General features: G+C 46.2%; 1 protein-coding gene across 3 annotated transcripts; it reads left to right on the top strand.

Annotated features, from left to right (window-relative positions):
• The first annotated feature begins 44 nt into the window (after positions 1-44).
• Positions 45-26,866, top strand: USO1 (USO1 vesicle transport factor). 3 transcript variants are annotated; one of them, XM_031596632.2, is made up of 25 exons: positions 45-602; positions 683-769; positions 1,003-1,067; positions 5,971-6,050; positions 9,730-9,830; positions 15,386-15,488; positions 15,640-15,695; positions 15,909-16,029; positions 16,950-17,128; positions 17,567-17,707; positions 17,842-17,930; positions 18,175-18,329; positions 18,594-18,799; positions 19,096-19,116; positions 21,170-21,280; positions 21,498-21,616; positions 22,113-22,294; positions 22,552-22,673; positions 23,287-23,425; positions 23,710-23,873; positions 24,195-24,281; positions 24,807-24,893; positions 25,582-25,680; positions 25,851-26,066; positions 26,433-26,866. In XM_031596632.2, exons 1-25 carry the CDS (start codon positions 537-539, stop codon positions 26,508-26,510), a joined length of 2,874 nt encoding a protein of 957 aa, XP_031452492.1. In that variant the 5' UTR covers positions 45-536; the 3' UTR covers positions 26,511-26,866. The 3 variants fall into 3 exon arrangements, with proteins under 3 accessions (XP_031452492.1, XP_031452490.1, XP_031452494.1); XM_031596630.2 differs by having other exon boundaries at positions 46-602; positions 18,588-18,799; XM_031596634.2 differs by lacking the exon at positions 19,096-19,116 and having other exon boundaries at positions 372-602; positions 18,588-18,799.

Raw genomic sequence — 26,866 nt, 5'->3', positions numbered from 1 at the left:
GTGCCCTTACAGTGGGTCAGCGCTGACGCGAATAGGGTCGGTGCTCCGTGAGGGAGGGTTACGTTTTTATCTTACGTTAGAGTAACGCTTGTTTACTATCATCTATTTTGTAACAAGCAAGTGGAAAATAAAACCTGACTGAAAAGGCAGAGTTTCGTGAGAGACTTTAACCTCGCTTTCTCTCTGCAGTCGCTGGGGGGGAGGAAACCTCCCCCTTCCACAGAGCACCATGACCCACCGAGTCTGCTGGGAATTGCAGCACTATGAGGAACCCACGTTGCTGTTGCTGTAAATGTGCGACCCCGGCCACACGGATGGCGCACCCACAGCCCACGGGTGTCGGCGCAAGGGGGGAGGGGCGTGGCTCACGCTAAGTCCCGCCGCCGTTGTGGTCACGCCCCCGCCGGAGGCCACGTCGGCGCCACGTCGCGACGCACGCGCAGTGGCCGCTTCCGGCGCGGGGGTGGCGGTGGGGCCGGGAGCGGTAGAGCGGGACCGGCGGTGTGCGGAGCCGGTGGGCGCGCAGCGGAACTGTCATGAACTTCCTGCGGGGTGTCATGGGGGGGCCCAGCGCCGGGCCGCAGCCCTCTGGCGCCGATACGGTGAGGGATACGGGAAGCGGGCGGGGACAGGGACCGGGCCTGGCGGGGCCGCGCTGTGACCTACGCACGGTGCTTTCCAGATCCAGAAGCTTTGCGACCGGGTGGCCTCTTCCACGCTGTTAGATGACCGCCGGGACGCCGTACGCGCCCTGAAGGCGCTGTCAAAGGTGAGCACCGGGGATCTCAAGGCGTTCCTGGAGTTCCTTGGGGCCTTCCTGAGAGGGTTTCTGGGTTTCTTTGGAGGAGCTCCTGGGGAGGTACCTGGGGCTCTTGGCAGACTCCTGGGGGATGTTTCCTAAGGGAAACCTGCGCCTATTTATGGATGTGGTTGGATGTGCTGCTGATAGCATTGTTTGGGCGTGGGGCTGCTTGTTGCTAACTCCATGTTTTCGCTCTGCAGAAATACCGGCTGGAGGTGGGCATCCAAGCCATGGAGCACCTGGTACACGTCCTGCAGACAGACCGGTAAGTAATGCTGCTACGGACAGGGCTCCCATTGGGTGCCTTCCTTCTGCTAATATAGATAAATCCAGATCTCTCCCTGCATGGTTACACAGCAAGGGAACTGGGCTTCTGGAGGCTTTGTGGTGACTGACTGCTTGTGGTGAACAAGTGTGATGAGAGTGTACTTGGACAGAATGAAAGGGGTGTGATTGTTAGGGACGGGAGGAGCAGTTCTGGGTCAAACAGCAGCAAACTGCATCTCTGTGTTTCATAAGTGGTTATCTTTCTCTATAAAAGGGATAAGTGAAGGGTAAAACTAAAGTTACAGTGTTAATTAAAGGATTTCAAACTGCCCAATCCAACCAGTTCTTGGACAAATGGTAGAATTTAAGAGTGAATAACAATGTCAGCAGATGTGTTTTTTCCTCAGATACATGTTATTGAATGATTCTTGTAGAAGGAATGTTATCTGGAAAGGTTCAAATAAGAGATTTGTGCCCCCTTCACATAGAAGGGACTGCTACTAATCTCTGCCTAATACACTAATATATATTTTTAGTGTAAATATATGAGAGGTAGACTAGAATATAGCTTTGCGGAAGAGAATATGCTGTACAGAACTTAATTTCTTTTACTGTCCATCTCTGAGTTGTGTGCACTGCTGTATGTGACAGCATCCGTGTGGTGTAACTTCAGAGCTCTCTGTGCTACTCTGTCTGGGGCCTCAACTGTTGAATACTTAGGGTGTTCAGCTGTCTGTACTGTGACACTGTCAATCTGAACTTGAACATTAAGCTTTTTTTCATTTATTTGTTTTTAAAATGTCATAAAGGCGTGTGTGGGATACTTGCATGCATATGCATGAAAAGCAGGAGTGGTACAACAAACAGAAATTAGGGAAGCAGTGATTTTGTATCTGGAAGAAATCCTCAAGGACCTACATAACAGCAGCATCCTGCTCTGCTTAAGTCTTCAGAAGTAGAAACCCTCCAGTGCTCTCTGAGGGCTGCTGGCAGCCAGGCTCACCTGGCAGGTTCCACTGGCTGGAAAGGAGCTATGGGCTGGTGTAAGAATGGTGCCATGCTATTGCTATTTCCTTGGCTGTCTACTGCTCATGCCTTCAGCTTTAACTCCACAGCTCGTAGGATCAGATCAATATACCAGCGGAGATCACAAGAACAGCAGTCCCATGGAGGAAAAGCCCTTCAGAAAATGAGGCCAAGGAGTTGCCTTCATCCCCTGAGCAGGCTGGATCTGAGCTGTGAGGGGAAGTCAGTGTGCTGCTGAGCTCCTTGCTGTGGAGATGTTGGACAGAACCCTGCTGAGTACAGATGTGGAGATTGTCTGGACTTTGTTGGGCTCCAGTTGCTCCTCCAGGATCAGTGCTTGTTAGATTTCTGCTGGGATGTATTGTGTGACTCAGACAGCAGTTTAAAAAGTAGTGAATATGTCTTCATTTTGGGGGTTTTTTAGATGGGAAAGAAAATGCTGGTTTCCACAGAACTTTGATTGAATGTGTAATAGGAATGCAGCAGGGCCCTGGGGTGTGTGCAGGGTAGAGCTGATCAGCAGAGTGCTGCAATGTGAGAACAGTGACAGGTGTCCCTGTGCTTTCCTATCGGATGTTTACAAAGAATGAATGGAATGGTTCAAGATGCAGAACTGCTCTATTGCCAGCAGTGTTTGTTTTGCTGGCATATATCATAGCAATGTGAAAAATAGAAACAAATTTGCTGCTAATTATTTTCTAATGCAGATGAGCTGATTAAAAGTGCTATCTAATCACAAAGTCGTTTGTATTACAGACCGCCTCAGCCAACTGTGACAGCACAGTAGCTCGCTGCTATTTATGTGGATCTGAAGTGAAAAAAGAGCCGTTTTTAATCTTTGGTGCACCTCTTATTTGTGCTTGCTCAGTTGCTCCTTCCCTTGAAAGATGAAGTGGGGACTACATCAGTTCTCTGTAGTTTCTCTTTCATTTGCAGCTGTTGGCAGTTTCCATTGTTTCACAGCCTTTATCCTGGAGTAAATACTGCACCGCTTTCGTTTTTTAATGGATGACTTGTTCTACTTGTTACATAGTTCCCTTGTAGAGCGCCTTAAGCTCTGTCTCCTGCTTGGGCTGAGATCTGAGTATTTAAAGCCATTCTGTAGAAAACAGACTTCTTGGGCTGGTTCTTCAGCTTTGTGCATTGGCCATGTGGGAGCCTGGTAACACTCGAGGCAGCTTTAAATGTTCCAGGCTCCTACACAAATGAGAGTTCTTTTTGCAGTTTGAGGTGGGAGCTGTGGTTGGCTGGAGAACGTTCTCCTGGTTGCCTGTCTGGGCATTGCCACTTCCCACCAGGAACTGTTAAGAAAGAAGTTTGGCACTGACTGTTGAGCAGAGCAGCTCCACTTAACTGCTGGTGTATAAGAGGGCAGCAGAGCACAGAATTAACTTGGCGTTTTACTCTTTTTGTTCTATTTATACAAAATCTTATCTTTTTAAAATTCACCATGATAATTCTAACTGGTAGAAACCCAATATGGACTGGAAAGTATTCTCTATTTGCATAGGGTACGAACCTCAGTTATTTATGTGCATTAATTCCCTAACATTCAGAGTTGTTATATACATTTTATTAAAGCTGTTTTGAGAAGGAATGTGTTTGTTGTTAGTCCTTTCCAGGCACATTGTCATCAGTGACATGATAGAAACAGTCTCCTTCCTCCTACTCTATGAGATAGGGTGGAAATTCATGGAATGAAATGCCTTTGTTTTAGAAGAGGAAGTAAAAGCTTTTGGAGGTACTCTCCATTGGTGGCACAGCACGTGGACACCTGCACTGCCATATGGTTCTTTGCTTTTGTTTGTGAATTCAGGGGGAACTGAGCTGACATTGTAGTCAAGTGCCATGGAGGAACCCCAGGAACAGAGGAAAAGTGCTCCAGTGGCTTATTCTGGATTGGTGCTTTGCAGAAAGGCAGTGTCTTCTGTGGATGCTTGAGACAATGAAGGTCAAGTTATTGACTGAAGATTTTCACTGCAGTGCAAAAACTGCACAGTTTCAGTCTGAGCAGAACAATCAAGGGAACAGTGGTATGTAATGAACAGCAGATAGAAGCAAGGCAGTGAATAGCAAAGATATGATGCTACTATCCTGGCTTTGTTCTTCCAGCAAGAAAAATGAGGCCAACTTCTTCCATATCTATACGATATTTGATTATTCTTATGTAGTTGCTGAGTTCTCTCATGTGAGTGAAAAGGAAAGCAAAAGCAAGGCTGAGACTGCTTTTTACTTCCCCGTGAATCTCCAGGAAGTCATTTCCATGTTTTTTGTAGATGTGGAATTGTTTCAGTCACATGAAAAAGAAACCATGGGCTTTGTAGTACTGTGTTCAACTGAAATGGCAGTAAAGGTAAAAGAGGAAACAAGCAGCCAGGCAATGGAAGTGTACCTGCTGGTTGAGGCTGCTTACACAGACCAGACCTTCCTGTATGTATATATACATATATATATGCCCTGACTCACATCTTGGTAGACGAGATGCTCCTGTTTCTCTTTTTGTTTCCACTACAACCCAGCTTAAATACTGGTAGTGTGAGTTGCATGACACTGATGACAAGCCAGAATTACACACGTCACCTGAAGACGGCAGCAGGGAAAGGTTTCCAGTCACAACCTAATGTCATGGGACAAACAGGGCTGAGAGCTGATGGTTCCTAGCTTTTGGTTTAGTGTGAGTGTCATGTCAAGGGAGGTGATTTGTCTGTTTGAGAGCCCACTAAAGCCCTTGCTGTAGTGATGTAAGAAGTGTAGTTATGGATTGCTCCATTTCATCTTCTCACAGCTGATGGGTCACCTTAGGTGTGCTGTAAATGTCATTCTTAATTAGTGGCCTAGCAAAGATAGCTGACCTCAATTAGGACTGGCTTTTAAGGCTACTGGTTGGGCAGGCTGTTTGTAGAGTTTGCTGCTAGCTGGCATGGCAGCTTCTTACAATGCAGATACCTCCTTGGTGGTGCAAAAGCCTTACATTGTATGTTTTGCAAATTAGTGAAATCAATATGTGAAAGTTTGAATGAGGTCTTGTTGTGATGGTACTCTCCTGATTTTGTGTAAGATTTGGAAATAGCTATTGTATTTGTCCCTCAAGTACCTTCCTGTATGTGCCTGTACTTCAGTTTGTTTGGACCAGCTATGCTTCAATGCTGTTTGACTGTATGAGCAACAAAGCAAATGGCAAAAAATGATTACATCCACTTCTGCCCCTCAATTCTGCTATTGTGTTTGTTTCAGCACTGGATTTACAGATTGTTTGGATGCAGAAGAAAAAGGATTTTGTTAAAGGAGGACTTAGTAAGAAAAACACGTTGGTGTCAGAAAGCGAGCTAATGCTAGAGAAGTTAGATGGGCAGCCCAGCAGCTTCCTGAGCATGTTAAGAGCTTGCAGACCTGTAATGACTGGGTGTGAGCTGAGTTGGTGACCCTGGACCAGCCTGTTTGGGAGATGCTTGGAAGTGAATGATCTTAGAGGCCCCTTCCAAACCACGCTATTCTTTGTTTCCATTCTATGATTTCATGAATTCATACTGAAGGTCTCTTGTGATGTATGGAGGAGTGAGTTGGAAGGGAGGCTCAGTATGGAGTATGTGCTCCTCGTGACATCTTCTGTGATTGTCCTGTGTCACTGACTTTCCTGGATAGGACTGCTCCAGGGAGTGGAAATGGCAAAAGGGTTTGACTCCATCTAAGGGTTGGGCAGCTCAAGGTTGGTAAAAATGCAGTATTATAAAATAGCTGTCATCAGCTCTTCTCACTTGCAATAATGCTGTGAGGGTGACCGCCTGAGCAGAAAAACAATATTGTAGAAAAAAAAAGCAGTAAAAGAAGTTGGAAATGAGTAAGTCATTAAAGAAAAGTGGTTCTTTTCTTCCCAGTTCAGATTCTGAAATAATTGGCTATGCCTTGGACACGCTCTACAATGTCATATCAAATGACCTAGAAGAGGAGGAACAAGGTAAGCTGTAGCAGTAACAGCTGTAGTCACTCTGAGGATGCTGTTCTTGGTGGCTGTGTTTAATCATGAACTGTAATGCTGTACAGTTACTAACACTCATGCTTACTGTGTACCTGTTAAGGCAATGCAAAACATCTTTGAGCAGGGCTTGCATTAAAAGTAACATTGATTTTAAAATTAATCAGCAGGAAATTCAGGAAACACCAGCCAGTTTAGAATGGGCCTGCAGAGTTGGCCAAGGCTGCAGTACTGTCTACCCAGAATTCGTTTTCAAAGGCCTTTCTTGATCAACCAACAAAGCTGTGAGGCTGGTAGCTGTGGAAAGTAATTTCTTGTTCTACAGAACCATCAGTGCTCTGCAAAAGATACTGGTGGAAAAATCATCATAAAATTAAATACACTGGAGCCATGAGTGCCCAGAGTGAGGAAGAACTGAATGGTAACATCTGCATTTGCCACAGCCTCCTTAGTCCCTGATGGCTGCAGGAATTGCATTTTTCAGTTCTGTCAAATGAGAAAGAGCACGTGCTCCTGTGAATGTCAGGTAGCCCTGTATTTGGGTTCCAGTCACCTCTCTGCTGCATTCACTCCAAGTTATTTCTTCAAAAGGACCCTTTATCAAGTGATAAATATTCTGATCGAAGTAGATGAGTAGATATTTCATACGACACAATTGCAGTCTCTCTCCAGTTGTCACTTTTCTTTGCTTTCTCACCCTTCTTTTCCTGCTCCTGGTAGTGCCTTGCTGCTGAGCTCCTTAGGAGAACATTACAGCAGTCTCAGTAAGAAGAAAAACTGACAAATTTGGGTTTTGCATGTGGAGACATCAGTACTGGGAGGAGTTTGGGATGGTTCTTTCTAGCCCCTGCTGGAAGCATTCCTGGATCATTCATTTCTGATGTAGGAGGGGAGGGGCTATTCCAAACATCAGTGTTGTGCTGCTGTTGGTTGTGCTGTTGGAACGCTGCTCAACTTGTGAACCTCTCTCTCTTTTTCCTTTATCTGCACTGACAGATGATTCTGAAGGTAAAGGACCCTTTACTTCTATAAACGTAGCACTTGTTTTGTAGCAGTAGTGCTGCTCACAGCATAATGCTCTCTGCTTAGAAAGGACACTGCAAGGACCTGCTTTGAGGTTTGGTGCTTTTTGCATTTTGCTCTGTAACACAAACTTGCCTTAGAGCCAAAGCATGTTCCCTGTTCAATTTCTCATGTGACTGGGGCATGTCAAATGCCAGCAGACTTCTTGAGATTGGAATAACAAATTATCATCGAGGATGTCACGAAAGTGCGCAGACATGCAGTTTCTTTTTTCAAGAAGCCCCAAAGTTTGGCACAGATCCTTCCCGGTGTCCCTTTTAAGTGATGCATGGTAAAATATTGCTCACCTCTGTCACAAGCTGGCCTCTAACACTATTAGATGCACCTGGGTTTTACCGGGTGCTACATGTCTGGGCTGGAGGTATTTCTGCATGCAGACTGTCCTTCCTTTTATTACTTTCTGTTAGTATCCCATCATTCATCCACCCTAAAACATGCAGCAGCATTGATGCTTCTCTGTCCCTGCTGTAAGCAGCTTACCTGTGTCTGCTTCCTAGTAAGAATACAGCTAAACTACATCAGAAAGATGGTCAGCTCCAGCCTAATGACATACCAAATAAGAATCTCTTACCTGTACTGGAGAATAGGAATAGGTGTTAGTGTCAGTGTCATGAATCACTCTTTCAACCTAAAGGAAATGGGTTTGATTGGATTAAAATTTTCTTGCATCAGTAGAAAAACACTATCAGAGCTCTGGTTTCTGCTTTGCTGTACCCCTAACAAGCTGCAGAGTTCCAAGGTCAGCTGCAATCTTTGACCCTATATATAGCCACTCAGCTGCCAACAGTTATTTGCAGCTATGAATTCTACAGCTGAAATGAGAGGGGAAAAAAATCCTCCCTTTGCCATCAGTTACCTCAGTCAGTCCTTTGGATTTGGTCAGAAATGTGATGGCTTTGCTGCATTTCTTCCTATGCTTGCTACTTCCAGCTGTGCCATGGTTCCATCTATAGGCACGGGGCAGTGCTATAGTACAGGATGCAAAGCAGTGTGTTTTTGGGGTAAAACATTCAAGAGCTGAGTAACAGTGCCTTTGGTTGGCCTGAGTTGGGATTATATGTGGATGTGTACTTGCATTGCTCCCAAGCAGTTACTTCATGTGTGTTTAGCCCCTGAATTTTCCATGCTCCTCAGAATGCAAAAAGCAAGGAGCCCTTCTGTTGTTAAACCCAACGCAATGCTTAGTTCTTAAAGATGGCCCCTAGCGTCCCATAGAGCTGAATGCCCATCCCTTTTTGGTGTGACTACTGCTGGGTGGTTCAGCTGTCTACACTAGAAAGCTGAATTTCAAGAAACTATTGGAGTTGCACGAAACAGATTTTTCCTCCTGTCTAAAATGACAACAGAATCAGAGAATGCCTGGGTTGAGAAGGACCGCAATGATCATCTAGTTTCAACCTCCCTACTACATGCAGAGTCGCCAACCACCAGACCAGGCTGCCCAGAGCCACATCCAGCCTGGCCTCAAATGCCTCCAGGGATAGGGCATCCACAACATCCTTGGACAGTCTGTTCCAGTGTCACCACCCTCCCTGAGTGAAAAACTTCCTCCTAATATCTAACCTAAACCTCCCATCTCAGTTTAAAACGATTCCCCCTTGTCCTATCACTATCCACCCTTGTAACAGCTATTTTCCTTCCTGTTTGTGCACTCCCTTGTATTGGAAGGCCACAACGTGCTCTCTTAGCTTTCTCCAAGCTAAACAAGCCCAGTTCCCTCAGCCTTTCTTCATAGGAGAGCTGCTCCAGCCCTCTGATCATCTTAGTGGCCCTCCTCTGGACCCTCTCCAAGAGCTCCACATCCTTCCTGTGCTGGGGGCCTGTATGCATACTCCAGATGGGGCCTCACAAGAGCTAAGCGGAAGGGGACAGTCACCTCCCTCTCTCTACTGGCTACCCATTTTTTAATGCAGCCCAGAGAATCTAAAATCCTCTTTGAATTTGGGCTGTGGTTCTCAAATTTGTCAGTGGAAACTGCTGAATGTTGCTCACCAGCAGCACCATAATAAGGTTTTTGGATGGTTGACATTCTTTGCACTGTCTGGAATCCTCTCCATATGACACACACTTTGCCTTTCCCACTCAGTGCTGAAAGATCCCTATGAGGAATCTTCTCCCTGATCAGTGGAGCCTTGTGGAACCACTGGCATTTCATTTTCCCTGTCTGCTCTTAGAACTCTCTGCATGTCCAAATTCTCAGGACACTCAAAAGTGTTCAGTTTTTATCTCTCTCAGGGGACCATAGGGCTGAGAACTGTGAATTTGGATAAATGGAGATGGGATTTTTTCCCCCCCCATCTTTCTACTGGAAGTTACTTCTTGATAGATTGCTTTCTTCCCTGCTTTAAAACAAAGTAGTTCTCAAAACCTGTTGAGAACAGGACAGACCCCATCACTTTTTATGCACAGCTGTTGCTCTGTCTGCTTGGGAAATTATTTAAATTACCAACATTAGTATTAGAGCAGTGACTCAAAGCCTTGTTTGTGGTTCATGGCCCTATTTTTTAGCCAGAGCAAAACCCAGAGCTAGCTGAAGTTCCTCTAATTGTGTGTTGTAATGCACTGTTGGTGATTGCAGAGGAGAACTCGCCAAAACAAGGTGATGACTTGGGGAGTCAGTTCACAGAGATCTTCATTAAGCAGCCGGAGAATGTCACACTGCTGCTGACACTTGTAGAGGTGAGTGACAACACTGCCTTTGGGATGCTGAGGGATATGTGGCATTGCACAGAGGGGTGTATTCTATCATCTTCATGAACGTGGCTTTGCCCTTTTGATGAAGCCTTTGTGTCAAATGTACAGCGCTATCTAAACTTACAGCAGAGGTGGGGATGGAGATGAGTGAGATGTGACCCAAATTAAATCTGGAATGACTATTTTTTAAGACTGATAATGTGAAAAGGATTTTAATTATTTGATGAGAAGTAGAAAAGACTGTTGGTCCACAACCAGCTGCTGCTATAGCTTGTGCCAGGATACTATTTGAGCTGATCAGTAAATAACCATGAGTTGATGGCTGTGAGTGCTGGGACATGGTTCCAACTTATGTCGCACTGAATTCATGCTCAATGTCTGCTTCATTACTCCTAGTTGTTTAAAAAAAAGTTCTAAACTACATTTATCATAGTATAACCAAGATTGGAAAAGACCTAGAAGATCATCCAGCCCAACCTTCCACCTATCACCAATAATTCTCACTAAACCATGTCCCTAAACACAAAGTCTACATGTTCCTTGAACACCTCCAGAGTCGGTGACTGCACCACCTCCCTGGGCAGCTCATTCTAGTGCCTGACCATTCTTTTGGAAAAATAGTATTTTCCAGAGTCCAACCTGAATCTCCCCAGTGTGACTTGGAACCATTCCATCTACTCCTATCACTGGTTACACAAGAGAAGAGGCCAGCCCCCAGCTAATCACAGCCTCCCTTCAGATAGGGATAAGAGCAGCAAGGTCTGCCCTGAGCCTCCTCTTCTCCAGACTAAACAATCCCAGCTCTCTCAGCCACTCCTCATAAGGCCTGTACCTCCAGACCCTTCACCAGCTTCATTGCCCTTCTCTGGACATGCTCCAGGGCCTCCATGTCTTTCTTTTTGGGCAGTGAGGAGCCCAAAATTGAATAGAGTACTTGAGGTGTGGCCTCAGCAGTGCTGAATACAGACAGACAATTACTTCCCTGCTTCTGCTGGCAACACTATTTCTGACACAAACCAGGATGACATTGACCTTCCTGGCCACCTGGACACTGCTGGCTCATGTTCAGCCAAGCATCAACCAATACCCGAGGTCTGTTTCCTCTACACAGTCTTCCAGCTACTCCGACCCAAGCCTGTAACACTGTCTGAGGTCATTGTGGCCAAAGTGCAGGACTTAGCACTTGGTATGTTGAACCTCATCCCATTGGCTTCAGCCCAGCAATCCAGCCTATCCCTCTGTAGGGCCTTGCTATCCCCAGGCAGATCAATACCTCCAGCCAACTTGGTATCATCTGCAGACTTACTGAGAGTTCACTCAATGCCCTCATCCAGGTCATCAATAAAAATATTGAAGAGGACAGGCCCCAGCACCAATCCCTGGGGAACACCACTTGAGACTGGTGTCTGGCTGGATTTAACTCCATTCAGCATCACCCTCTGGGCCCAGCCCTCCAGCCAGTTCTTTACCCAGCAAAGAGTGTACCAGTCCAAGCCATGGGCTGCCAGCTTCTGCCAGAGAATACTGTGGGAGACTGTATCAAAAGTTTTGGCTGAAGTCAAGGTAGACTACATCAACAGCCTTTTCCTCATCCACCAGGCAGGTCACTAGATTGTAGGAGACCAGGCTGTTCAAGCAGGACCTGCCCTTCACAAACCCATGCTGGCTAGTCCTGATCCCCCAGTTGCCCCACACATCATGCAATCTCCCTTAAGACAATCTGCTCCATAACTTTCCCTGCCACCAAGGTCAGGCTGACAGGCCTGTAGTTCCCCAAACCCTCTTTGTGACCTTTCTTGTAGATGGGAGTTACACTGGTAAGTCTCCAGTCTTCTGGAATCTTGCCAGTTGACTAAGAACACTGGTAGATGATGAAAAGCAGCTTGGCTGTCAGTTCCACTAGCTCTCTCAGCAGTCTTGGGTGGATCTCATCTGGCCTTATGGACTTGTGGCAGTCCAGGTCTTTGACTGTTTCATCCTAAATCATGGGGGGTTTATTCTACTCCCCATCCAAGACATCTAAGTTAGAGAGTAGAGTACCCTGAGGATAACTGGCTCGACTTTTAAAGATGTAAAAAAAAAACAAAAAAAACATTGAGAACTTCAGCCTCTTTCTTATCCTCAGTGGTACTGTTCCCAGCCATATCTAGTAAAGAATGGCAATTCTCCTCAGTCCTCCTCTTACTGAGAATATAGCTATAGAAGAGTTTCTTGTTCCTTTGTACCCCATTGGCCAAATTGAGTTCAGGCTGGGCTTTGCCTTTCTAATTTTTTCCTGCACATCCTAACAACTTCTTGGTACTCTCTGAGTTGCCCACCCCTTCTTCCACAGGAGGTAGATTCTTTTCTCCTGGAGCCTCAGAAGAAGCTCCCCGTTGATCCACGCTGATCTTCTTCCCTGCCAGCTCATCTTGAGGCTCAAGGGGATAGCTTGTTCCTGTGCCTTTAAGACTTCCTTCACAAGGGGCAGCCAGCTTTCCTGGATCCCTTTATCCTCCAAGACTGAATCCCAAGGGACACTCCCTACTAGTCTCCTGAGCAATTCAACATCTGCCCTCTGAAAGTCCAAGGTAGCAGTTTTGCTGTCCCCTCTCCCCACTCCACTAAGAATCAAGAACTCTACCATTTCATGGTCACTCTAAGACAGCTCCCAACCTCCACATCTCCCACCAGATCTTCTGTTTGTGAAGATCAGGTCTAGCAGGGCACTAGACACTATCCCCTGATAGTCTCTCATCAGCTACAGAAAGAAGTTATCTTCCATACACTCTAGAAACTTACTAGTCTGCTTCTTCTGTGTTGTATTATATTCCCAGCATATGTCAGGAAATGAAAATCCACCATGAAAACAAGTGCTGGCAATCACACAACTTCTGCCAGCTGCTTGTAGAACACCTTATCTGTCTCCTCATCCTGGTTAAGCAGTCTATAACAGACCCCCACCACGATGACTGCCTTGTTGGCCCTTCCCCTCATCCTTACCCACAGAGATTCAACCTTATTATCCCCAGCCAAAAACCCTGTAATATTAAAACACTCTAACATAAAAGGCGACATCACCACCCCTCCTTCCATGCCTATCCTTTCTGAAGAGCTTGTAGCCATCCATTACAACACTCTAGTCATGGGAGTGATCCCACCATGTTTTGTAATGGCAGCTAAGTCATAGTTTGCCTGCCACACAATGGCTTCCTGCTCCTCCCGTTTCTTGCCCATGCTGCATGCATTGATGTAGATGCACTTCAGCTGAGCCCTTTGTCTCATGCCCTGTCTTGTTATCACTCCCCTAGGCTCATCTCTAGCAGGCCTAGTTTTATTCCCTTCCCCATTCATATCTAGTTTAAAGCTATCTTTAGAAGCTCTGCCAGCTCCTGGGCAAGTATCTTTTTCCCTCTTTGAGAAAAGTGTTTATGACAATGCCATGAGGGAAAAAGAGCTCAGTTGACAGCAAAAAGCTGAACAAAAGGTGTCCTGCTGTTGTTATATGGAACTATGTCCAGCTCTTAGTGGCGTTAAGTATTCTCAGCATATCTGAGCCTTGATCCCTGAATGCTGAACTTTAGTATCAATGAACACAAATACAAACCAGGAGCATGTTTTTGTATGCTGTGATTAGTGAATTAATAAAGTTAGTTTTTTGAAACTTCTTTGCGGTTTTCAGTACCATAAAACTACTTTGAGCATAAAAGCTGTAGTTATAAACATATTCCTGAGACACACAGTGCAGTCACTGTAGAAAAATTGATACACTAGATTCATATCTGTTATCACTTGGACTGAGGCCTTAATATACACCAGGAGCACTGTTGACGTTATTAGAATCACTTAGGTTGAAAAAGACCTCTAAGATCACTAAGTCCAACTCTAGCCCATCCCCACCATGACCACTGGTCACGTCTCTTGGTGCCACATCTACAGGATTCTTGAACACCTCCAATGTAACACAATGGAAAGCACAGTAATTACAGCAGAGCAGCAAGACTCTAGACTGCAACAAGGCTGTTACATTTAAGCAAATCCAAACATAGTCAGAGAAATAAATGAAAGCTGCTGCTTACCTTCAGAAGGTCCCAGGAATACAGGAGCTACCAAAGAGATACCATTGCTGTCACTGCCAGCCCTTAAATGAGGTCTGGGAAGGGGTGGATCCTGGCTTCACCCATCCTGCTCACTCTGGTGGATTGCATGCACCTGAGTTCCCCTGGGTTTGCCCTGCCTTCCCACCAGGTGCTCAATCACTGCTTTAGTCTGTGACTTAGAATTTCTGTTACATCCAGGGATTGTGACTCCACCACCTCCCTGGAAATCCCATTCCAATGTTTCACCACTTTCTGAGAAGAAACTTTTCCTAATATACAACCTGAGCCTCCCCTGGTGTAACTTAAAGTCATCACCTCTTGTCCTATTGCTGTTGTTTGAGAGAAGAAGCTGATCTCCACCTTACTACAGCCTCCTTTCGGGGAGCTGTAGAGAGCAATAACGTCTCCCCTGAGCTCCCTCTTCTGCAGACTGAACAATCCTAGTTTGGTATCATCTGCAAATTTATGAGGGTGCACTCAATCCCCCAGTCCAGATCATTAATAAAGGGCCAGCCTCAATACTGATCCCCAGAGAACACCACTAGTGCCAGCTGGATTTAACTGTATTCACCACCACTCTCTGGGCCTAGCCTTCCAGACAGTATTGTATCCAGCAAAGAGTGTACCTGTCCAAGCCATAGACTGCCAGTTTCTCCAGAAGAATGCTGTCGGAGACACTGTCAAAGGCTTTGCTGAATTCTAGGTAGACTATGTCAACAGCCTTTCCCTCATCCACCAAGCGAGTCCCCTGTTCATGGAAGGAGATGAGGCTGGTCAAGCAGGACTTGCTCTTCATGATCCCCTCGCTGTCCTGCATATGCTGCATGATTGCACTCAAGATGATCAGTTCTATGACCTTTCCCAGTACTGAGGTCAGGTGATAGGCCTGAAGTTCCCCAAATCCTCCTTGCGACCCTTCTTATCCCTTGGGCATCATGTTAGCAAGTCTCTAGTTGTCTGGACCTCTCTAATTGACCAGGACTGCTGTATTAAAATAAAGAAAAAAAAAACCACATAGGTAAAGGTTATAGGTAGAGCTGTGCCTGCTTCGATTAGCGTGGTTTACAGTGGCACATATAGCATGGCATGGTAAAAATACATAGTATGATGGTGGAGATCTGGAAATTGGCATGAGGGTTCAGTCATTGATTCTTTTTTCTGCAGCTGTCATTGTTGAGCATCCTTTTTATTAGCAGTATTGTGCTGGCAAAATAAGTCTGCTTGTCTCAGTTAGTGATCCAGTGGCTGACCTTAAGGTGAAGTTGTAATATTAGCAGAGAAGCACAACAGGCTCAGTGGAGTGACCCATTGGAGTGTAGGGCTTGTCACTGGCTGTGGTGGTGTGAGTTGACCTGGGGAGGCCAGCGTTGTGGTGGTGGTTAGAGCACTCCTTAGTTCTTGAGCTTTTTCGTTTTGATTAGACCCAGCTTTGACATAATGTACTCTTTTCAATCTGCAAAGGAGTTTGATTTCCATGTCCGTTGGCCTGGAGTGAAGCTCCTCACATCTCTCCTAAAGCAGCAAGGGCCTCAGGTACAGCAGATCATCCTCGTCAGTCCCATGGGTGAGTGCTGCAGTGTTCTGCTGCTGAGTTTTAAGCTGGAAACTCAGGAAATGTGGTGAAAGGTTGGAGGAATCTGGAGCATGGGATGCTAAAGGCCTTTAGCAAGAAAAATCTGCATCTTTTGCACTCATTTCTAATGCATTTCTTGCAGGTGTGTCCAGACTGATGGATTTACTAGCAGACTCCAGGGAGGTTATACGCAATGATGTAAGTACAGAGCAACAGCCATTTAACCTTCATCAACAGAGGCTGTCAATTGGGTGTCCATGGGGGTGGGATGCAGTTGTGTCCTGTGATTCTGGCCAAGGCTTAGGGTGCTTGTTCAGCATTCTTCTGAGAGCTGTGACTTGTAAAAAGTTATGTTCTATAGTAAACTTGGTAAAACTTCAGTGTAATCAGTTCTTCCCTCTGCCCGCCAAGGGAGTCTTGTTGTTACAGCAGCTGACAAAAAGCAATGCAGCCATACAGAAGATTGTTGCCTTTGAAAACGCCTTCGAGAGACTCCTGGATATTGTAACAGAAGAAGGAAACAGTGATGGAGGTACAGAAATATCTGAAGCTTTTCCACAGGCCTGTGTTTCTGTGCCGGAGTTCACAGCCAAATCTATTTCATGTTGGTGTAGGGGGAGAGAAAAAAAGTATTAGAAGAATGAGCAGCAGAGATGCAGCACATGGGTACTGCTTTGTTTTTCTTAACAACGTGTGAGTTTGCCACAAATTGTAGTTTGCTGCAGGATCTGTTTCATTACAAAGCTATGTTCATTGCTCATTGATACTCCGCAGGGGAAGTTAGTGTACCTCTTCTCTCCCAGCTGAAGTATCACAGCTGTGTTGGCAAGGAAGGATTGAACAAATCAAAGTTGCTGTTTCTGGGCAGCTAATCGTAAAAAACTTGGTATGTGAACTCCTGTGTGCTTAGAGCTTGCTGCTTTCCCCCTCCCATGTGTGTGTTTCCCCTGCCTGTGCCTTGTTGAGGGCAGATTCCCAGCTGTGCTCTGCGACAGCAGTGGGATGGGGGAATGTGGCAGCTGCTCTGTGTCACCCATTCTTAGGTCTGATACTGCCATGTACTTTAGTACGTGCAAAGGCCAAACCTTTGTCCTTTCTATGAAGTCCAGACTGAAGGATCCTAGCAGTAGACTGACTCTATTAGTGTTGTCTTCCAGACAGAAATACCTGAGGTTTGTCTCTGACAGTGTGTGCTCTTGCTTCAGACTTGCAGAAGAGCCATAGTTACAGTTTCATGTGAAATATGCCAGATCAGTGTTGATGTATTTCATTTAGTGATCTTTGATTATTTTTTCATGCATGAGACTCAGTTCTTAATCAAAATGTGATGCTCCTGAGAATGAAGAGTTCAAAAGTGTGGGCTCTGTTCTTTCTGGAACATACCAACAAGTAGAGAAACAAGTCATTCTCTGCTTCATTTAGGATTAATTTTTTCCTTTGTTGTCTCACCAGGAATAGTGGTGGAAGACTGTCTCCTCCTCCTACAAAACTTGCTGAAGAATAACAATTCCAATCAGAATTTTTTTAAAGAAGGTTCCTACATTCAGCGCATGAAGCCGTGGTTTGAAGTTGGGGATGACAACTGCGGTTGGTCTGCGCAGAAAGTAACGAATCTCCACCTCATGCTGCAGGTAAAACATGGCACCTTGCTTCTGCTAACAGTGTCAACAGATGTCTTCTCTGCATTTCAGTAACAGTGTACCCATATCAATGAGATACCCCTCCTGCTGCAGGTGCTGTTTCCAAATTGTGACCTTGCAGTTGGTGGCATGTCAAACAACTTCATTACCTGTAGCTTACGATATAACAGTGATTGGAATTAAGTATATCACCAGGGATGTTTTATACAGAATCCTCCTTTATGAGTTTGTATGCAGTTATGGTGAACTAAGTAGTAAAAGAGTTACAGCCTTATTTCTTATTACTGAGTTGCAACATCTGCCCTGGGGTCACATACTTCAGAATTTTGGAGAGCTACACCAAATTCAAAATCAGATGGTTGAATTTAGTCCTGTGTTTTGGAAGCTCTTGGGCTTTCCTCACATATGCACCTTTCTTTTTCCCCCCAGCTTGTCCGAGTGCTTGTGTCCCCCACAAACCCCCCAGGTGCTACCACCAGCTGCCAGAAGGCCATGTTTCACTGTGGGTTGCTACAGCAGCTTTGTACCATCCTGATGGCAACCGGAGTTCCTGCTGATATCCTGACAGAGGTAAGAGGGAGCAAATTTTTCCCATACCAAAATGTCAGACTGAATAATTGTGTTGTGTATAGATCATTGCTCTTACTGAACTACAAAATATGTAGCTATTGACCTGTTGCATTTTTTCTCTGTCCTCTTTGCAGACCATTAACACTGTGTCAGAGGTCATCCGAGGGTGCCAGATGAACCAGGACTACTTTGCTTCTGTGAATGCACCTTCAAATCCACCAAGGTAGGGGAATAGAAGTGTACAACTGCTGGGTAATGATGTGGTGCACAGGCAGAGGCAGTGTCTTGTAAAGGACTTGTACACTCAAGACAAAACAATAGCTAGGTCGTCTGGGGGCTAGAACTGGATAATCTTTAAGGTCAATTCCAACTTGAGCAGTTCTATAATTCTGAGACACTCATTGTTCATCAGCCGTTGTTTCCACACATAGTTCAGTTCTGACGGTTTTCTTTTCTCTTACCAACAGGCCTGCCATCGTGGTGCTGCTGATGTCTATGGTGAACGAGAGGCAGCCCTTTGTGCTCCGCTGCGCCGTGCTCTATTGCTTCCAGTGCTTTTTGTACAAAAACCACAAAGGACAAGGGGAAATTGTCTCAACACTTCTGCCATCGACCATTGACGGTATGCAGACAATCACCTCTGCAGTGAGAGCTCTGATCTAGAAGAATTTCTTACTGCATCAGCCGTTATGTTGTGCAGAATTATTTCCCTGCAGTTGAGTGTCAGATCCAAGCACAATGATTTGGTTATGATTTCTCTAAAACTTGAAATAGATGGCCTTTAATTTTTCTGTGTATAAACCATAGGCTCACTTCATACATATTTAGCTGATTGTCTGGCTCGTGCTAATCTGCTGTGTGCCTCTGGCCTCTCTGGCAGCCACAGGGAGCTCTGTGTCGGCCGGGCAACTACTCTGCGGGGGCCTCTTCTCCACGGACTCGCTTTCCAACTGGTGTGCTGCTGTGGCCCTGGCCCACGCGCTGCAGGAGAATGCCGCTCTGAAGGAGCAGCTCCTGCGGGTGCAGCTGGCGACAAGCATTGGCAACCCACCTGTGTCGCTGCTGCAACAGTGCACCAACATACTCTCACAGGTACAGCACTCTCCAGCCTGGCCTTGGGCTGAAACTCCACATGTTCGGGAAAAGCATTCTTCCTGAGCAGATGCATTGCAGGAAGGCTTAGTGTCAGCCTGATGAGAGGGAGGGCTCTCTCCTTCTGATTTTAGGACTTGCTTAAAGCCCCCTACACTCGTGGGTGGGGAGAAGAGGCGTATTCTGCTTTTCCATCAGCAGAGCCTGGTTGGTGGTGCAGGGGATTCAGACTTTGGGGAATGTTTCTGCAATGTGTTCTGCTCCTAGTTCCTGAGTAACACATGTGTAACTTGCAGGGCGATAAGATCGACAGACGGGTATGTATCTGTTGGCACAACTGTGGCACTTCCTTGCCCAAAGTGGCCTTTTCTTTTGCCTTGGGTTTGCTGGGAGGTTTCCCTAACTGCTCCTCCATGTGTTCCCACTCACAGCTCTGTGTTGCAGTTGGATTTGGTTTTTCCTGGCATAGCCATAACCACTTCTTTCTGTGTCTTCTGGGGGTGCTCCACAACACTCTGGGATAAGGATCTTGGGATACACGGGTGCTTTCTTTCCATGGGGCGTACTCATTCACCACCTATCCACCTCATAGATGGACTTGTAAAACAAATTGCAGCTATTACACAAATTATAGTCAGAAATGCTGTGAGCTCAGGCTGCCTGCAGCCAAAAGTGCCATCCAAATTGGGAATGTGCTGCTGATCTCCTGGCTTCTAAAACAAACTTATGCTGAACCTGCACTGAATCCACTTCCTATATTGTACATACATATATGCCGTAGTGCTGTCTGTAGGGTGGGAGCTCTGGGGAAAGCGGTTCCCAGTGGTTTGGAGCCAGTCTGAGGTATAAGGAACACCTAATCAGGAAGAATGAGCAGTCTGCATCTCCATTAGTGGCACTTGCAGAGTGGAAGCATCAGGGCATGTTCTTCACAGGGGATTCTGTACCACGCTGAGTTACACAGTTAGCTGTGCCATGGGGCTGTTAATGCATCTAATCAGTATGTATCAGTACAGGTTGGGGGCTGAGATGATGAAAAAGGAGCTCTGTGGAGAAGGACCTTGGGGTCCTGATGGCCAACAGGGTGACCATGAGCTAGCAGCATGCCCTTGTGGCCAACAATGCCACTAGTATCTTGGTTGACCGACAGCTGACCAGCAGCTGACCATGAACCAGCAGTGTGCCCTTGCGGCCAAGAAGGCCAATGAGACCCTGGGACGCATTGCAAAGAGTGTGGCCAATGGGTTGAGGGAGGTGATCCTCACCCTCTGCAATGCTCTGTGAGGCCACAGCTGGAATATTGTGTCCAGTTATGCGTTCCCTAGCTCAAGAAAGAAAGAACTGCTTGAGCAGAGGACCACAAGGATAGTTAGGAGCCTGGAGCATCTCTGTTATGAGGAAAGGCTGAGAGACCTGAGGCTGTTTAGCCTGGAGAAGACTGAGAGGAGATCTTTTCGTTATTTATAAATATCTAGAATGCAGTAGTCAAGAGGATGAGGAAAATGGATTGCAGGAAAGCTGTGGACAAACCCTGAGCAATGATTGCTAACTCAATATGCAGTGCTTATTGCGCACACCAAACAGGCGGGTGCTGTGCAGTGCTGCAGTGCCGGTGGCTGCATTCTGTGCTGTTCTGATGTGGTTCACCTGCATCTCTGGAAGTCAGGAGGAAGGTGATGAAGACAGGTCCAAATGCTCTCCTGCCCACGTGCACACTGTTAGGGTTGGTGCAGCAGTCTGAGTGTAATTCAGTGGTGGATTATTTTTTGTCCTCTTGGAAAATATTGTTTCTTCCAAGTGGTCATGACATGCTGCAGGTCTCAGCAGTTGGCACTCAACACTGCAATTAGCATTCCCTTTTCTGGAGTAATGTAAACTTTATTTTGTCTGAATAGAAAGGTATTTCAGTGTTTATTTACCTAGTACAGAGCATTAGGAAAGCATGACAATTCTTAGGCAGCAGCACATGGAGGTGTAATAGCAGTGTGCTTCTTAAAGAGAATCCTCAGCTGAGGTTTTGCACCTTGTTCCTTTCTTACAGAGCTGTGTGTGTGTGTTCCTTCATGTTACCCTGATATTAATATAAATGCAGAACTAATTGGTTATGGTTTTCTATTGATGCTAATTTGCATTGAGTCACATTTGACATCTGTGTTGCTTGTTGGTTTGCACTGAGAACAGCTAAAATGAATGGGTTCATACTTGTGTCGTAGAGCTGTGCTCAGCAGAACTAACAAATGGGGATTGTCAAAGGTGTGACTTGTGTTTATTTACATGAGTGAAAAGGTGAGTTGTGAATTGGTGCAGCTCTCTGAGCTATAAGAGCCTTTAATTGTGGGAAGAGAGTGATGGAGATTTTGTTCCTTTCAGGGCAGCAAAGTGCAGACCCGAGTTGGACTGCTGATGCTGCTATGCACGTGGCTAAGCAACTGTTCCATTGCTGTCACACACTTCCTGCACAACCCAGCCAATGTGCCCTTTGTATCCTTGACCTGTTTGCAGGTTAACATCACTTGCCTGGAAGTCACTTGAATTATTCCTGTTAAATTCAAATGTTAAAGTCAGTCAGTTTGCAGGGATACTTGTCAATATAAAAGCAAACACACTGGGGCAGGAGCTAAAAGAAAACTTTGGAGCAAAGTACTGTGTATGCACTGTGCTTATGGAATATCTCTAGTGTCCTTAACAAGAGCTGCAGCTGACAGGACAGATTGCTGAGAACCTGGGAGAGGAGGAACAGCTGGTGCAGGGCCTCTGCGCACTGCTGCTTGGCATCTCCATCTACTACAACGACAACTCTCTGGAAAACTACAGGAAGTGAGTGTGGTGTGGGAACAAGAGCAAGCTGTCAGTGAGGGGCAGATGGTGCTTTAAGGGTTGGGAATGTTTGAGTGACTGTTTGCCAGGTGTATTCCTTCCACAGTGCAAATTAGTGGGCCCAACTGGGGAGAGATCATTGCTCTCCCTCATAGCTGTGTGCTCTTGAGCTGTGAGCAAATGGCACACTGAGCGATGTTGGCTGTTGAATGCTACTATGGATAGTCACAGTTGTAACTGGGGAAACAACTGTTCTGTTCTATTGTTTCTCTCAAGTGTAGCATTATAGAATAGAATCATAGACTCCACAATAAGGTTTGAAAAGACCTCTAAGATCACCAAGTCCAATCGCCAACCTATCCCCACCATGCCCTCCAACCATGTCCCTCAGTACACATCTCCTGGTTCTTGAACACCTCCAAGGACAGTGACTCCACCACCTCCCTGCACAGCCTGTGCCAATACCTCACCATTGTGATGTGTCTCCTCCTTTCAGAGAGAAGCTGAAGCAGCTCATTGAAAAGAGGATTGGGCGGGAGAACTTTGTTGAGAAGCTTGGCTTCATCAGCAAGCACGAGCTGTATTCCAGAGCTGCACAGAAGCCACAGCCTGGCTTTTCCAGCCCTGAGCACATGATGTTTGATCACGAATTCACCAAGTTGGTGAAGGAACTAGAGGGTGAGAGACACTGCTTATTTTTATATTCCTTGTTATAAGCTGATGGCTGAATGTCCCATTAACAGCGGTGTGATGGAGTTAAAAGGCAGTACCTTCTCTTTTGTTTTTTAAGACTGTGTGACCACTGTATTTTCTCCAAAGTACACGCTGTGTTTATCATTTCCTGTACTGAGTTACAGTGGGGGAGGATGGAACTGCTATGAGGACAGAACAGATGAATGAAGCAGGCTGTGGCTGACAGCAGCTGTTGTTGGCAGGTGTCATAAGTAAAGCTATCTACAAGTCCAGTGAAGAAGATAAGAAAGAGGAGGAGGTCAAGAAGACCCTGGAGCAGCATGACAACATAGTGACCCACTACAAAAAGGTCATCAGAGAACAGGTGAGGAGCAGTGGCACCATGCTCTCTGCTATCTCTCTGCTATCTCTGCATCACCTTTTGAAAGGTGATGGCTGAGATGTGGCTGAAAGAGGAAATAGTGGAGGAGTAGAGCTGAGTAACTTTCTAATGGGGAATGCAATAGTGCCCCATAGCTCAGGGCCCTGACATGGCTGCAAACCAGTGCGGTTGGGGTTAAGTAACACCTTCAGACTTCCAGTGAGATTTATTGAGCGTGTTCTAACTGCAGCTACCTCTGCTGCTTCCAAGGCTTTGTGAGCCAAACACGTGTGTGTAGGCTGCTGTGGGTGCAAAGAAAAACCCAAGGGCAAGATTTCCTATCTCCTTCTCACCCTGTCCCTGGTGTTGGGATGCTGGAGCTCTCTTCCAAAAGTCTGGAAGGAGCTGGGCTCTGTACCAAACTGCTGCGGTCTCCCCCCAGCCTTTTGACCCAAGAATCTTGTCTGTATTGGCATGGAGTCCTCCTTTTCATCACAGGCAGCACTGACAGCCTCACCGAACAGTGTTTTTCATTCTGGGAAAGGGTTTGCTCTTCTTTTCCTTCCTACAATGCTATATTCCAGTATTACTGCAAGTGCTCTCTTTTCTTTTCCAGGATCAGGAGCTTGAGGAGTTAAAACAACAAGTTAGCACATTAAAATCTCAAAACGAGCAGCTTCAGGTGACAGTCACGCAGCAAGTGTCGCAGATCCAGCAGCATAAGGATCAATACAACCTCCTTAAAGTGCAGTTAGGTATGCTTCAGGAGGAATAATGAACAGTGGCCTCACTGGTACTGGAGATCTTGTGTAGGTTGTGGCAAGCTATGGAAGAAATACATCCATCAAGGGTTAACAGACAAGTGAGAGATCTATACAGGGCTTCTGGAAGCACTGAACAATTCCCTGTAGCTGGGTTCTACAGTTAGAATGGCTTGTATGGCTCTGTTAGGGGGAAGGAGGAGGGAAATGAGTCCATTCATTTTTGGGATAAATAGTTTAAATGATGTCACTGATCTTTGTTATAAACTGTCTGCTAGGAAAGGACACGCAACACCACAATTCCCACGGCGACACGCTGCAGGTGAATGGCATTCAGCTGGAAGAAGTGAGCAAACTGCGAGAGGAGCTGGAGGACTGGAGGAACAGGCACGAGCAGCTGCAGGGGCAGCTCAAGGAGAAGGATGCTGTGATTGAGAACCTGGTGAGAGCCAAAAAGCTGTTGAGAGCCAATAATCCCAGCAGAACTGGTTGACAGGGCTGTGCTATGTTTTTTCCTTTTTTTTTTTTTTTTGCCTTATACAGTGAAGGCCATCCCTGAAATGGCATCATGCAGCCATAGCTGATGATAACAAATATGGTGAGGGATGGCTCAAGCAGGGACTTCTTTTTGCTTCACACTGTTCCTGGGAGTAGCCTGTGTAGCTGTGAGCTGTGGTGCTGTAGGATCTCACTTTGTGTTCAGACCACAGAACTGTGTTTACTCTGTATAGCTTAATGTTTAATATTCCTGTTGCTATTACAGAAGTCCTTGCAGTTGGAAACAGGAACAGAACAGTCCTCACAGCCGAGCAGCTCTGGAGGCATGGAACACAGTGCTGAACTGCAAAAGGTGAGCAGTGTGCTTTCAGCAGAGCTATGTGTACAGCAGTAGCTCAGGATTGGACAGAAGCTGTGTCTGGCTACAGAGCTGAGGACAGAGTGCCGAGCACCAGGGTCTCACTGATGGCCCTCTTTTTGGTGGTGATGCCAATCTCAGAGCATTGAGATGGTGTACCTAAAAACAAATCAGCTACCTTTGCCAAGCAGCTTCATGCCAGCAACAGAAATTCAGCTTACGTGCAGGACTCAGGAGAATCTTTTGTTTTCCACTACAAAACATTGTCAAGTGTTTATAGGAAAGTTTTCAAGTGTGACATTCACAGTACAGAGTAAGTACCTGCATACCTGTGGGCTTCATGATTTCAGGTGGCTGCTCCTCAACAGATAGCTGGCAGTGTTTCAAAAGCAGACTAGACATTGTGATTGGAAAACTGAGGCTGGGAAGCAATTGCCCTGATAGATTTAAATTAACAGGAGCCTGGTGTGAAGAACCACTGTCTCAAATGAAACATGCATTTCTTTTTGTTTCCCAAAGGAATTAGAGCTGCTCAGGACACAGATCCAATTGCAGGCTGCAGAGATCTCGAAGCTTCAGGCTGAGAACCAGAAGCTACAAGCCATGGTACTGGTGACACCTTATCATTCCTTTGGGACAAAACCTTCCTGCTGAGCTCTTGGTAGCTCTCTTTCTACATCAGACTTGTGACAACACACATCAGCAAGGCATTTCAGCAGTGTTAAATGAAGCAAGGGATGATCTAGAGAAATCCTTTCTAAGGCAGGAGGAGACCTGACTTCAGTCAGTGCTTTGTAAGGACACTGCTCATAGTGGTTTTAACACAGGTATCTATTATTCAGTGCTTTGAGGTTATACCATGATCAGAACACCAAAATTCTCCCATTACATTTTTGTACGGTTATTCTCTCAAATATCTGAGGATGTGAGTTTGGAAATGGACACATGACAGTTTGGCCAACAGTAGCTGCATCCATCTGTGCAGACCTGCAACTGCATCAGGACTTTTTTAGTTGTTTGTTTATTGAAAAGATTTTCCACTAAAGCTTTAGAGAATAGTTTAGAACAAAGTTATTGTGTCCTTAGCATCAGCCCATGGCATTCGAAAGTCAGTGTTCAAGCTGAACACTCGTTAGCACACCGCATGAACAGGCTGCTGCCATGGTTCTCAGCAGATCCAGTAGCTACAGCTGTAGGTCCATGGGCATGTGCACAACTGGAAGGACAGCATCGTGTGGTGGTTGTGCTCAAGGACCATGTGAGGTTGCTTCTGATCCCATCTTCCTTTCTGCAGAACACAGCTGTAGATCCTGCAGTGGGTGCCAGTGGTGCAGTGGCATCAAGGAACTCAGAGAAGGAGGGCCGGCTGCTGCAGGAGCTGGGGGAGCTGCAGGTCAGTCATGCAAGCACGTAGCCATCCTTAGGCCTCAGCCCACAGCCATGGCTGTGCAGAAGGGTTCGAGGGGTTGTACCACCACCATTGTGTAAGCTTAGGGCAACACACGGGAGGTGTACTCCTCTCCTCTCTGGAAAATTTCAACATGGTGGTTCTTCTATTGCCAGAGTGAAGTCAAAGCCCTTTCAGAGGAAAAAGTGTCACTGCAGCAGCAGTTGGATTCCTCTAGCAGCACAGTGGCCATCCTTCAGGATGAGAAGAGCAAACTGCAGCAGGAGGTTGCTGAGGCCAAGAAGGAGCAGGATGACCTGTTGGTGCTGCTTGCTGACCAGGACCAGAAGCTGTCTGCCCTCAGGAGCAAGCTGAAGGACCTGGGGATGCCGGTGAGCAAACCAAAGAGTTGAGTAAGGTCTCAGGCAGCCTGGGCATGGCAATACTTTAACTTTTGGTGCCTTTTGCATTTGGGGAGGTAGCAGTTGATCTGCTTTGTTTCCAGCTGTATGAATGAGATGTCAGTCTGGGGAATATCTGTGGCAAGTGCAGAGTTATCACTGTAGCTGAGGAATTTTTCCAGATATAGGACAGATAGAGGAAAGCCACCCCAGCAAACACTGAACACTTCCATTGGTGGCATTGCGAAGCACTGCACAGAACTGCATGGAAAGCTGAAGTGCTTGCGGTGCTCATTGTTACATGTGAAGGGTAGAAGGGGGGATGTCATTGCTCACCACAGATCACCTTAATTTCAGGTGGAGGATGAAGATGACATTGAATCTGGAGATCAAGCGGATGAAGATGAGGATGGGGATGAAGAGGAGCAGGACTGATGTTCCGGTGTGTGTCACCATGGACATAGGATGGCGTTGTTAGTGGGGGGAAATCTGTTATTGATGTACAGAGCAAAATATCTACATGCAGGGAGCAGAGGGAAAGTGGCAACTGCTGGGCTGAGCGATGTTATTGAGGTGTTGGGAGCCTCTGCGGAGTGAAGCAAATAGACACCACTGTTCAGTTCTACATGAGCACCCCATGTTGTTCCTGTTTAGGAGTTGCTGTGGGCAGCACGTGAGGCATGGGATGGCGATGGTGCTGCACAGCGAGTTGTCATGGGCAGAGCTCTGTGCGTTTGTCTGCGTTCTGAGCTTCTGGAACTGTTAATTAAATACAGAAGTGTTTGGTTTAA

This window comes from Phasianus colchicus, chromosome 4 (genome assembly GCF_987193195.1).
Source record: "Phasianus colchicus chromosome 4, bPhaCol1.hap1.1, whole genome shotgun sequence".
NCBI lineage: Eukaryota > Metazoa > Chordata > Aves > Galliformes > Phasianidae > Phasianus > Phasianus colchicus.
The sequence above is the reverse complement of the archived record's forward strand: the minus strand, read 5'-3'. Positions and strand labels throughout refer to the sequence as shown.